The sequence below is a fragment of the Olea europaea genome, chromosome 22 (genome assembly GCF_002742605.1).
Source record: "Olea europaea var. sylvestris chromosome 22, O_europaea_v1, whole genome shotgun sequence".
Classification (NCBI taxonomy): Eukaryota; Viridiplantae; Streptophyta; class Magnoliopsida; order Lamiales; family Oleaceae; genus Olea; species Olea europaea.
In genome coordinates, this window is record NC_036258.1 from 13,044,298 (window position 1) to 13,058,347 (window position 14,050).

General features: G+C 41.8%; 1 protein-coding gene across 1 annotated transcript; it reads right to left on the reverse strand.

Annotated features, from left to right (window-relative positions):
* Positions 1 to 11,780: 11,780 nt before the first annotated feature.
* Positions 11,781 to 12,898, reverse strand: LOC111371746 (2-keto-3-deoxy-L-rhamnonate aldolase-like). The gene has a single exon (XM_022993886.1). It carries the CDS (start codon positions 12,713 to 12,715, stop codon positions 11,906 to 11,908), a length of 810 nt encoding a protein of 269 aa, XP_022849654.1. The 5' UTR covers positions 12,716 to 12,898; the 3' UTR covers positions 11,781 to 11,905.
* Between the last annotated feature and the right edge of the window lie 1,152 nt (positions 12,899 to 14,050).

The following is a 14,050-nucleotide window of genomic DNA, read 5'->3' on the forward strand; positions in this document are numbered from 1 at the left end:
TAGGGCAGCCATCAAGGGGCAAGCCTTAGCTGACTTTGTGGCTGAATTCGCTAACCTACCCGAGGTGGATGCAATTATGGAACCCATTGAGCCCCCACGTGGAGCCTCTTCGTCGATGGTTCAGTTGGAGAGCTCAGCTCAGGCACCGGTGTTGTCCTCATCAGCCCCGAGGGTCACAAGCTCACCTCGACGATGAGGTTCGGGTTCAAAGCCACCAATAATGTAGCGGAGTATGAGGCACTCCTTGCGGGCCTCAGACTGGCCAAGGAAATGCAAGTAAAAAGGCTACTCATCAGTAGTGACTCCCAGCTAGTTGTTAGCCAGGTCAATGGTAACTTCTCAGCCAAAGACAAAACGATGGCCTCCTATTTGAAAACGGTGATGAACCTCATCCCGTCCTTTGAAAAGTTCGAGTTAATCCAGATTTCCCGCATTGAAAACACACATGCGGATGCACTCTCGAAGCTTGCTAGTAGCAAAGACTCAGAGCTACTCACAGTAGTGCCTATTGAGCACCTCCTCCTGCCTTCGATCGAGGCCCCCAATGTCATGTGGGTCGCAGGAACTCCCACCTGGATGCAACCGATCATAGCATATCTGAAGGACCAAGTGCTGCCCACCAACAAGAATGAGGCTTATAAGCTAAGAAGGAGGTCGGCCCACTTCCTCTTCATTGATGACATTCTCTGCAAGAGAAGCTTCTCCTCTCCACTCTTACGATGTGCCAGAGGGAAAGATGCTACCTACATACTAAGAGAAATCCACGAGGGAGTGTGCGACAACCACTTCGGAGGCCTATCTCTGGCACAAAAAATACTGAGGCAAGGGTACTACTAGCCTACACTGAAACGGGATGCCCTTGAATTCGTACGAAAATGCGATAAATGCCAACGATGCTCTCACGTGCAAAGACAACCATCACAGGACTTGACTACAGTCTCCAGCCCCTAGCCTTTCTCAAAATGGGGCGTGGACCTCATAGGTCCCCTACCTAAGGGTAGAGGAGGTGCAAGTTTCGTAATAGTGGCCATTGATTACTTCACAAAGTAGGTCGAAGCTGAACCACTGGCAAAAATCACAAAAGCCAACACTTCCAAGTTCCTATGGAAAAATATTATTTGCCGGTTCGAAATTCCCTACTCGATCGTCTCAAACAATGGCAGACAGTTTGACAACAAAAGGGTCAGAGAACTATGTGAGGAGCTCGGCATAAAGAAGCACTTCTCCACACCCCACCACCCTTAAGCAAATGACCAAGTGGAAGCCGTAAACAAGACCATCAAGCACGTCCTAAAAAGGAAGCTTGATGTATCCAAAGGAGCTTGGGTTGATGAGCTGCCCCAAGTACTTTGGGTGATCCAAACCACAACCAGGACCCCAACTAGGGAGACCCCTTTTTTCATGGCATATGGGACTGAGGCGATGAACCCCGTGGAGGTCGAACTTCCATCTCCACGACATCTGCACTTCATCGAAGTAACTAACGACGAGCTTCGAAGGCTCGACCTCGATTTCATTGAAGAGAGAAGAGACGACTCCCTGCTGAAGCTTGGCACCTATCAAAGAAAAATGACAAGGTACTTCAACTCCAAAGTCAAGAAGAAGTCATTCCGAATCAACGACCTTGTACTCAGAAGGGTCTTCCTATCTTCAAAAGAGCCTGGTCCCGGTTCTCTAGGCCCGAATTGGGAAGGCCCATACAAAATTAGAGAGGAAGTTCGACCTGGCACCTACTGGATTGAAGACATGGACGGCAAGGCACAACCTCGTCCATGGAACATTAAGCACCTCAGGATCAATTATCAATAAATTGTACCAACATGCTGGATGACATTTCCTAGCGTTTGTAATATTTCTACGATTCAATAAAATTCATTGGTTAAATCAACGTGTCATACTGCGTCGTCACCTAGGAGGAGAGGCTGTAGCACATCCCTTCCCTTTAGCCTTGCTGAACACCAAGGGGAGAAGCCTCAACATGACTGCACCATCCACCATGTCTGGGATGCGTAGTCACCTCGAAAGAGAGGCTCGGACTCACCTCTGGGCCACCTCGCTTGAACTCCGAGGCGCTAGCACAGCCTCCCTTTGGCCTCGCTGAATGCCAACGGGAGAAGCCACCATCGCTACAGTCTGAAGCTCCAACTGTTCATCTCCTTAAGTTATGTTCATTTGCTTAAGTTCGAGGCTCACACAGTTCATCTCCTTAAGTTGTTCATTTGCTTACGTCCGAGGCTCACACAGTTCATCTCCTTAAGTTATGTTCATTTGCTTAAGTCTGAGGCTCACACAGTTCATCTCCTTAAGTTATGCTCATTTGCTTAAGTCCGAGGCCCACACAGTTCATCTCCTTAAGTTGTTCATTTGCTTAAGCCCGAGGCTCACACAGTTCCTTAAGTTATGTTCGCTAATTTCAAGTCCGAGGCTCATACATATGACTGATTGAAGTCAAGGTACCAAGTTAAAGTTATTTACTTCGCGTTCTTATCAACTTCCAGTTCGTTTGTTTAACGAGGCACAAAAACTTGGATAAAGAACAACAATGAATGAAGAAAAACATTATATTAATATTCAAAAGGGATTACAAAGGAGGGCCTCTGGCCATTACAGTCAAAGTACTGAAAAGGAAAACCTAGTCTAAGCCTGGCTAGATAGTGGAGGCGCCTCAACACTTAGGGCTTCGGCAACTTGGGCATCAGTAGTTGCTTCCTCTGCCTCAGCACTTGGGGCTTCGACATCAGCTGCCTCATCACCCTGCATCTCCTTAGCCGGGGTCTGAGGAACCTCATCCACAAATTCAGACCTGAGTTGAGTCAGATCCAAGTTGGGATACAGCTCCTCCGCCCGCTCCATCACCTTGGCATAGGCGAAGTTCCTCCAGTATGCACTGAAGCTCTTATATTCCTTAGTTGTATGGAAGTTGGCGATGTATTCCATCACCGCCTCCTCCCCCGTAGTTTGGGCCTCTTCCCTTGCATGAGAGGCATCGTCCACGTACCACTTTATTTGGCCCTCCAGATACTTATAGGCGTCTTGAGCACCTGTCAAGAAGAGATTTGCCTTCTCCAGGGCCTCAGCAGTCACCTTTTGGTGCTCATTGGAGACCTCCACCTTCTTTGTTAAGGAGGCCACCTCACACTGTGACTCGTATACTTCCTTTTTTAAGGCCTCGATTTGGGCCAGTGCAGACTCAAGCTTCACCGTTTCTTCAACTTTTTGGGCCTTGGCTTCCTCAGCCTCGGCCTTAGCAGCTTTCAACTCCTCTGCGAGGGAGGCCATCTTCCCCTCCGAGGCCTGGATCCTTGTTTGAAATTCACTAAGGGCCTCCCTGCATTCAAGCGCGAGGCCAAAAGTCCTGATGCTCTGGCTTACTAATGCCCTTGTCAAATCAGTGGCATCGCAAGTGGAGGCATGCAGCTGCCACCTCTCTGTCCAGAACTTGTAGAAGTTCTCAGTGGCGCTTCGGATCTCTTCAGGGAGAGCCTCCACCAAGGTCGGGGCCAGTGCCTCTTCCCTCCCAGCTAAGAAGCTCGGAGACTTCCCCTTCTCACGGATCGGCTTTTGCTTCGCAGCCTCCTCCTCAACAGCCTCCGAAGCTCGCCTAGTAGCCTCTGCTCTAGCCTTCTCGGCCTCTGCCTCTCTAACCATCTCAATTTTGATGGCCTTCGAGGCGACCGCAAGCAACTTCGGCTCACCAGTTTGCTTTGTCTCATGGGACACAGAGGTCCCGAATTTCCCAGCCGAGCTGGAGATATGCACCAGCTTCCTCCTTTTTGGCTCCTCAGGGACCTTCTCCTTCCCCCGAGGCTCCTTCGGCTTCTCCTGCCTCTGAGGTGTTGCCTCCGCCGAGGCCTGCGGAGTACAGTCCTTGGATAGGCGTTCAACCCTGCCTCGGACTTCCTTCGCCCCACTAGAGCCCGGCTTCAGAGGCTTCGCCTTCACAGTAGAAGTGGCCTTCAAAATGGAAGCCATATTTGGAGCTGGGTACTCCCTCTTCTTGAATTTATCTGCACAATACATTAGGTCAGCATCAGTATCAGAACAAAAGGACAAGAAAATTGTAACTGTGGGAGCTTCGTACCTCTAGATGCCATCACCTCAAAGTCCAGAAAATAACGACTCCTGTCAATCAAGTGGTCGAAGTGGCGAAGCTTTAGAGGCCTCCTGTAGATGTCCTCTATTACCTCGAACTCCTCGCGGCTGAGCTCGAACCTCGTACTACTATCTACAAAGGAAGTCCCAACAGTTAGACAAATTCAAACCTTGGCTTTAGAAAACAAGTAGGGTCTGGGAGACTTATGAACTTCGTAGTACTGGGTCAGCACGGTGCAAGTAAGGGCTTTGTCCCCCTCCACTGATTGCTACTTACCTCGCACCCAAATGCAAGACTCCTTCCACCCCTTGATAGAGGAAGGAAGTCCCACCACAAAAGGTGTGTGAGCCCCCCAAGGCGTGAGGTAGTACCACCCCTTAGACTCCTTCCCAATCACCCGAGGCTGGAACAGGGTCATAAATACATGGAGAGGCATGTCCTCCCCAAGTGACACTTCCTTCCACAGGAAGTACGAGCTGACCAGCTGGCTCCACCCATTCGGCAGAACCTGGGTCGGCGACAACATAAAGTTCCTAAGCACCGCCCTGAAGAAGGGGTGTAGAGGTAGACGCATACCTGCCTTGAACAGGTATTCACTGACGACCACGCAGCCGGGCCTCGGATAGCAGGCCCGCTCATTCGGCTCGGGGACTAACATTTCTATAGAGTGGGGTACACTATACCTCTCCCTAAGTTCCCCCAACCTCTTCCACGTCATGTTCGAAGGTACCCTAGACGCCTCCCCACTCCTGGGTATAATCTACAGGGTCCTCGGTCATGGCATACCTATCCACCTCGGACTCCCCCATCTGACCGACCCCATAGTCTAAAGACGTCACTGTCACTAGCTCTCTACCCGAAGTGGACTCCATTTTTTCAGTAAAAAGACAGTAAAATAGTATTTTCTGCAAAAAATACCTAAGGGAATTCGACACAAATGGAGATTGGCCGGAAATTGAAATTACAGTCAACCTCGACGCCGGAAAAATTTGAAAATTTAAGAGAATATCAGAGTGCAAGTGTTCAAAAATCCTAAAAAATGGGATTTCCTCACCTTTTATAGGGGTCCAGGACGAACCCCGGCCGTTAGATCGAATCTCACTCAATCTGAGCCCTCAATTTCAGATCCAATCCGAGGCGTTGAATTCAAAGGGTTTTTCAATCCTATGCCTCAGATTCATGCGTGTCGCCCACGCACCTCTTCCAGCGCGTCTGCTTCTAGAAGCGCCAGCTGCCCTCATAATTGCGTTTTTAATACGACAGCAGCAGGCGCCTTGGAAGTCGTAACGATTCAGCCGCTTTTCCTCGAAAACAAGCACAAGACATCAAATCATTGGCTCAGCTATCAAGGCACAATCATTATCATTGGACCTCGGCTTCATCTCTACATTCAGCCACCTCAGCTCCCTCTTCATCATTCAGCAACAAGCCTCGCAGGTTCGGTTCCTCAACCACCTCGGCTTCCTCTCATATAAATATCTATACTTGGACTTGGGGGACTATTATTTGGGGTTCAAAAATTCTTTCAATTTTTACTCCATTAAAGTCCACGCATTACATAAATGAATATACTTAGACTTGGGGAACTATTGTTGCGTGTTGTCACACCTGGCCAACCTACCTGGGACAATGGCCCACTCATGGCGATCCACGTGGCATTCCTGCCGAGGTGGCACACAATGTTGAGGTGGGCTACATCCGAACTGCTTCGAGCTGAAGTCCATCTATCGAGGCTTCTTTTTGTCCGAGGCCCATTGACAGAGGCCTACGAACCGAAGCCAGGCTGCTGGAACCTATTGAGAGCAGCTGAGGCCCTCAAGTAGAAGTATCATGACAAATGGCCGAAGCCCCGAAGCTGATGCGCAAGCCTCTGAACCACAAAGAAACATCCTCCATGGTTACTTCTCCCAAGAGATCGCCTGCACAGATCTTATTCGAATGATTGATGGAACGTTTGTCATAAGCATAAAGGTCAAGTCTTGTCACTAGCATGGAGGCCCTGCACAAGCAATAAATGCGCCGTAAGCTAGCAAGTCAAGCCCCATACCTAGGAAAAGATGTTTGAACTAAAGAGATGAGGCCACGTGCCACTTCATCCAAGGGCTCCCATTTCATATGTACTACTATAAATACTAATGTAAGAATCAATACTAAGAACTACATTTACTCAACTCTCTCATTTTACTCGCAATACACAAATCGAGTTTATACACATATACATATACATTTGTGAACACCGGTTGGTAATTATTGTACAATCGGACCACGAACAACCCGTCGGATTCCGAACGTCATCGTCCCATGTCGTTGGGCTACTCCCACGCCCTTTGAACCGCTCGTTTTATACCGTCCACGTGTCTTAGTGTGTTGGACATTCGCCCACGCAAGCGCGGGTGGGACCGACATCTGTTGGCGCACTTTTTGGGGTCAACACCTTAGTTTCCAAATCCGTTTTCATTTTGAAGCAAATGCATAGCTCTAAGAATCACAACTTCTAAGGGATCTGAAGCTGCACCAGTACAAGTGCCACCTCGAACTCTAGAAATCAAACCAGTGAGTGACTCCAAATTTAAAGAGATACTAGGATTCATTTCTGATAAAGTAATCCAAGCACGACAGTACAATGCTACTTAGGTTGCTGGAATCCAGAGTCTTAATTATTAGGACAGCGAAATCTTATGTTGGAAGTTGATTCAAAAGAGCCAATAATAAAAGGGTCAGAATTTCAAATAGGAAAAAGTTGGACCAAATTTCATAGACCTCTCCTGAAGTTTCCGACAATTATAGAGACACTCCCTCCATTTTTAAAAAATTTGGAAAAGTCTACTCTTAGCATTGTAAATATAGGCTAACTATTGGATATGTTTTAAGGAATATTCTTGGGGTAAATAGGGGTGCATATAAGGGTGTCCAATCCATTTTGGACGCCCTTATGTAAGGGGTTATATATGCCAAGAATAATTAATGTTTTAATTTAGAATTCCTTTCATTAGCGTACAGAATGGTGAAAACTGTTTGTTTCTCTTATTAGCTTTTATTATTTCCCTTTGTATCCTCAGTGGAGATGAGTAATGTTCATGATAGTTATTGTTGTTGCTAAGCCATAAAGTATTTACACTTATGTATTTTTAAGCTTACGTGGATCTTGAGGTACTCCCAACTAAAACCTTAGATCTTCCTCTTCCAAACTAGTTACATCAGTATGCTTACAGAGAGCTTTAAATGTGACCTTAGAAGTGATGATGAAAAGCATGTAGAAGAATCCATTCTTGACCAGTTCTGATGCAATACAAAAAGAAGAGTTTATGAAAAAGTGGGATCGGGTAAAAAAAAAATTCCAAGTTTCCATTTTCGAAAATATTTGTGTCTATTTTAAGGAAAAAGGGCCCAGCAAGCAAAACTGGAAAAGAGCAATTGGAGTCTCGTTATGTGGATGGACTAAGGCTCCAAATTCAGAAACATGTTTGATTCTATGAGCGTATCAGCGGGCTTTACAAATTGAGAAGCAACGGTCCGACGAACAAGTACAGGTTCTTCTAACAATCTATACCCGAAAAATCGATCCATTTATAATCCTCCACTAGTTGGATTAATGGATCGCCCGATTGGAAATGATAACAGAATGCATAAGTCGTTATAAGAAGTTTTAAAATACATATATATATAGTATACCAACGAATTACCCTATTTCCTCTATGTGGAAGAAAGAGAATTATGGAACCCGCAGATATTGGCACTGCTTAGCTTTCAATTCGACCCTGACCATCATTCGATCCAGCACCCAAGGCCAGGCCAATCAAACCTATCTGTTTTGGGGTTTGATTCTGCAAGTGATCCATAAGCATCAGTAAAAGCATAAGCATATCCAGAAGCCGATACCAACAACAATAGTAGGTGATCCAGCAGCACCTTCCAGTACAGCGAACTATATGTTTGATGGTTCCATACAAAGTATTCTTGTTGTTGGGTTTTGACATCCAGTAAATCTCGTGCTATGATATTAACATGGGAATATAAATTTCATAGATCTCAGTCGATGAGGAAAATAAGTTTCAACAACCAAGTCCTAAGGCTCTATCCTTCCCATTTATATTACCTCTTGGATAGCTTTAAATCTTGGCCCACTTAGCTTTGTTATTGGTCCAATTAAAAGCTTAAACTAATCCTACTTACATGGTTACAACCCTAGCCGTTTGTATGTGTGATTTGTGTGTGAAGAGGAGAAAAACAGTTGCCATAGAGAGGAAAAATCTGGCTAACTTTGTGTACCAAACCAATGATTAACTTTGTTTTTTTAATTTCTTTCTTGCCTCCTTTTGTGGTGTTTTCTTCTTATCTTTATGATTACAAATCATCACCGTTATCTTATCATTTATGGGAGATATTGAAAAGCAATCGAGATGAATATATTGGTTGTGGATTGGAGCCGGTTGGATTGGTTGTTTGGTAGAGAAATATAACATTGAACTGAGTCCCAAAAACACCATTTTGACGAACACTTGGTGTCAGAGCTTTAAGATGGTGGATTTAGCTTGTGAAACTTATTGAAAAATGTCCAAAAAATTGGTAGAAACGAAGAAAATATCAGATCAAAAAAGCTGTCCAGAAACTGCCCAAAAATTATACCTTTGCACGTTCGCGTTTGGTTTCTTTTTGCTTAATTGGTTACTGTAGTTTTTAGAGACTTTGACAAATAGTGGTATTCCTAAAGTGATAAATTCCCATCTCTCGTAATTTATGAACTCGAATTGGTCAACTCTGGTATATTGGCTTATCCTAGTTTAAATTTTAGCATTAGCCCGTCATCATATGGGTTGACATTTGGACTGTGATTAGTGATTACTGTGTGGGAGTAACATTGCTTGTGCTAGATATTTAGGAGTTATTTGTCATATTTAAAGTATAATTTTTAGAGACTTTGACAAATAGTGGTATTCCTAAAGTGATAAATTCCCATCTCTCGTAATTTATGAACTCGAATTGGTCAACTCTGGTATATTGGCTTATCCTAGTTTAAATTTCAGCATTAGCTCGTCATCATATGGGTTGACATTTGGACTGTGATTAGTGATTACTGTGTGGGAGTAACATTGCTTGTGCTAGATATTTAGGAGTTATTTGTCATATTTAAAGTATAAAATTTGATCGCAAGTGGGTAACCGATTTTGTGTTCTAACTGTCATATAGTTACTGTGTGAGATTACATTGAATGAGAATTTGAATTTTTGTTAACATATATTCGTGTTGCATTGATTATCCTATTTGAACACCTGAACTTGACCCGTCTGAACATTCCCTTGATCTAAGATCGCAAATTTTAAGAAACATTAGGATCTAAAACGGTGTATATTGCAGCCTTAAGATTATTTTGTGTGACTTATCTATGCATTTGGTTGTTCAGTTTTCTCAAAATATCTTCACATTTCGAAGTTAGAATTTTCAATGGGAAATGAGATTTTTCAATTTGGTAACAAAAGGATGAAGGAAATTTTAGTTCAACAAAAAATTTCTAAAATCATAGATGACAAATTTCCTACAAAATTGACGAAAATACAAAAAGAGAAATATGATGAATTTGCTTACACTTCAATTATTTTACACCTATCTAACACTGTTTTAAGAAAGGTTGGAAAAATTGATTCTACAAAAGAACTTTAACAAAAGTTGGAGAACTTATATTTGCTTAAGTCTACTCCTAATAAATTGTACTAGTTTAAACGATTTTTTAGTTTTAAAATGAATCCTTCAAAGAATCTTAAAAACAATTTGGATGTTTTTAACAAACTTGTTCAAAAGATTATTAATTGTGATGCAAAGGTGTTTGAAATGTATAAGGTCATTATTTTGCTTAATTCAATGCATGATTCATATATGGGGGTTAAGAACACAATTAAGTATGACAAGGATACCTTAACACCCGAGATTATCATAGACTTTCTTAAGAGTAAGGAGATGAAAATTAAGGCTGAAAAAAAAATAGAGGAGTGGTGAGTTACATATGGTGAGGAGTAGAAAGAAATTTAAGCAAATGAATTTGAGTAGAACTCAAGATAGTAGTGATTCGAACAGTGACTCAAGTGATGAGGGTGGTAAAAATGAGGGCAAGGAAGAGGATAAGTCTAGTGGTAGACAATGTTACAGTTGTGATAAGTTTGGACACTTTATTAGGGACTGTCCTTAGAAAAAAGAAAAGCAGAAGGGTAAAATGAGGAGTGGGATGAATTTGGCTATAAGGTCGAGTGATGACCCTAATGAGCTTTATTGAGAGTGAACCTAGTTACTGCATGTACATCTATGTGTAATCATTTTTTTATGTATGCGATTGCTTAATTCTGGTGTGGTTGAAATGTTACGCTTTCAATTTGTTTGTGTGTGTAACTGCATAAATTAAAGTGAATTTATTACTTGGTGTAATTGTATTTATGCATAATGATTTGGGATGCATTAGCAGTGTGTTGTATGTCTTTTGGTAAGGTGAAGTATAGATTACATTGTGGTTTGTATCTAGAATGTGGAGTGTGACATTTGGATCCAGAGTGGTGAGGTGATTAAATGTTTAGAATCATTTATCTGTGAAAAGACCCTGATCAGGTAGAGTATGAGAGATGCACTTCTATTACTTCTATTAGATGGAGACCTATTATCCATGTAGGTTGGGAGAAGTAACGTGGTAACAGAGAAATATCCATGGACTTAGGATCTGTAGTAGTTTACCAATTAGGCATGAGTTGAGTGATCAGTCTAGTAAGCATATTAAGCGATGAGAGGATATATGTGTTCTCGAAGTGTGAGCAACACAAAATGGGATAGGATAAGTGTTGTGAGATCTTTTCACATGGTCATTTATCCATTTGTTGCATGTGTTTGTCCGTGTATTTGATTAACTTGGTGTTAATCTGTTGTTCTATGTGACGTGATTTTTGAAAAGATCTGTTTGTGTTATCCTATATTAATCTTCATTGCATGATTATTTATTCTTGATTGATTACTGTGAATATTTGCTTCTACTTATATGTTCTTGACCTTAACTCTGGTGAATACATGGAGCAAGTATGATATGTGTGGAGGTTGGAAACACGAGATAAGGTCTGTGATCCCAATTTTATTAGTTATCTTGATTATGCAAGTACAAATTGTTTGTTTTAATTGCTTGTAAGTTTATTGGACATCAAGGGAGAGATTTGTTGGGTTTTGATATCCAATAAATTTCTGGCCATAATGTTAATGTGTGAATATATATTTCGTAGGTTTCGGCCGATAAGTGAAATAAGTATCAACAACAAAGTCAAAAAGCTCTACCCAACTCATTTATATTATCTCTTGGATGCCTTTAAATCTTGGCCCATTTAGCTTTGTTATTGGTCCAATTAAAACCACAATCTAACCCTACTTATATGGTTACAAACCTAGCTATTTTTTGTGTGAAGAAGAGAAAAATGGTTACCATTCAGCTGACTTTGTGTACCAAAACCGGTGATTAATTTTGTGTTTTTGGTTTCTTTCTTGCCTCCTTTTGTGGTGTTTACTTCTTGCCTTTGTGATTTCAAATTATCACCGGTATCTTGTTCTTTTTGAGTGATATTGAGAAACAATATCACGTTAACAATCCTTGGAACAATCTTCTGCGACACTTATTAAACAAAATCTCAAAAAACAAATTAAATTGCAATTAAAAGAGAGAAAAGAATAAGACACAATTAAAGATCTATTAGGAGTTCGGAAAATCTAATCTAAGCAGCTACATGGATGAAATAGAAGGATTATTTACTCTCAATATTTACAAAACTAGAGACATCAGCAGTTGCATCTATTTCACTTTGTCAGATTAAGACCCATTTTAAACTTCTTTACATCATCCAGTGCAGCATTCCTGTAAAGCCCAATATCAACTCCACCAGACACCATGTCATATCCACGAGCCCTCAACTCATTAGGCCCATCATTTGGCATTGCAAACCCAGCCAAGTAAGGCCCATTTGAACCATTTCCTTTCTTAGACTTTAGCCCAATAACTGCTTCTTCTGCTCCACTCATCATGGACTTTACCTTCTCATTTAGTGGATCCAATAGTTGGCCCATACTAGCACTTAGATCCAATGGCCCAATTTGAATACAGTCCACCCCATCAACTGAAGCTATTTCTTTTACATTCCTTAAACCTTCCATGGACTCAACTTGACACATGATAAACAAATCATTCTCACATTTTGTCAAGTATTCCTCGTCAATGCCGTACTTGGAGGCCCGGATAATTGGATGGGCCGCCCCACGAATCCCATTGGGCGGGTAGCGGCAGTAAGACACGGCCTGTTGGGCCAAGTAGGGATTGTCTATCATTGGAAACATGAGGCCTTGTGGGCCCAAATCAAGGGCCTTTTTGGCCCATGTAGATGAACACTCAGGTAGCCGGAGTATGGCGGGTGTGGCGGTGGCAGAGAGGGCGTGCAGGCAAGGGAGGGCGTCGGAGATGCCGCCGTGGCCGTGTTCCATGTCTACAACTACGAAATCGTAGCCGGCATAGCCAGTGATTTCGGCGAGGACTGGAGAGAAGCTGCAGAGGAAGAGGCCATACAGAGTGTCACCTTTGTGTAGGCGGGATTTCATTGCGGACACAGATGCCATGATTTGGAAAGATTATGAAGTTGCTGGGGTTTTTGGAGATGAATTGTAGCGTGAAATTTGTGCACTGTATTTTGAAGTTTTATTTGCAGATTGTGTGGGTTGTTGTCTATTCTGCTTGGGCATGCGACGTTGGATGGATAACATGTGGCTGGTGGCAACTCCTTCCAGATGTCAATTCTTGCCGAAACCTCATACATCATGCATTTATATTCATGATAGAGAAATTTGTATTTGACTTGGAGACTCTCTAGTATATTCTATCATTTGAAATAATGTAATAAACTCTTTATATTTCACACTTTTTTTCTCTATCATTCATTTTAAATAACTTTTCTATAGATTTATTTTATTAATTTTTTAGATTGAAAATTGAAACACTTTGAATCATTTAATTATAGAGAGTGAAGCATGTTAATTTCAAGAGCATACTGGAGCATAATTTTAGGGGTTAACTCTTCAAAATAAGGATTAATCCATTTATACAAAAAAAAAAAAAAAAAGGTTTCACAGAAGATTGTCAGAATACTCACACAATATGAAGCCCACCGTGAAAAAAAATGCCAAAGAATACCCCACCTGCCCCCATGTGTGTGTTCTGGCAATCTTTTGTGAAGAAGCACACAGAAACCTGCTGTACATCAAACACACTCCTTAAAATAAAGAGCACTGTCTTTAGTTCTTGTAGGTGAGCTTCATAATTTTGTGCATTTTAATCCACACCCAATTTGTGGGATCCAAACTTAACCTATATTTGGTTCATGCTTCTAAATATTCATATTCCCTCCGTCCCATTTATATATGCTTGTTTTGTTATTCATATGAATTAAGAAATCATATTTAATGTTATTGAAAAAACAATTTTTGTCATTAACTTTTTTAGTTTACCTCTAGTGCCTCAAGGCAAAGCGCATATTTTGAAAGTGGGAAACCTCGCTTCAACTATCACAGTAGCAGAGAGTTTAATGGACTTCAAAGGAAGGTCTGTCCCTTCAGTTGTGGAACTTGAAAGGCTCACTCAAGTTGGACAGATCCCCCATGTGGGGGATTAATCGCGAGTTATATTTGTAAAATTTCAAGATTAATTAAAAATATTTGTTATAACTATACAAATTAAATAAGGGTGTATTAGTAAGCAAACAAAACAAAACAAGCTCAATAAAAAAAATTTACTATATCATTGAGACAAGAAAATAAGGAAAGTAAGTATATATAAATGGGATGCAAGGAATACTTTTTATTCAATCAATCATAGAAACCTACATATACTATTCATTTATTTCCAAAAATGCTTTAATTAAAACTGAATTATTTACCATGTTGGATTTTAATATCAAA

Bases quoted from the DNA above. Each gene is read 5' to 3' on its own strand.
- LOC111371746 (XM_022993886.1), bottom strand. From the start codon at position 12,715: ATGGCATCTGTGTCCGCAATGAAATCCCGCCTACACAAAGGTGACACT.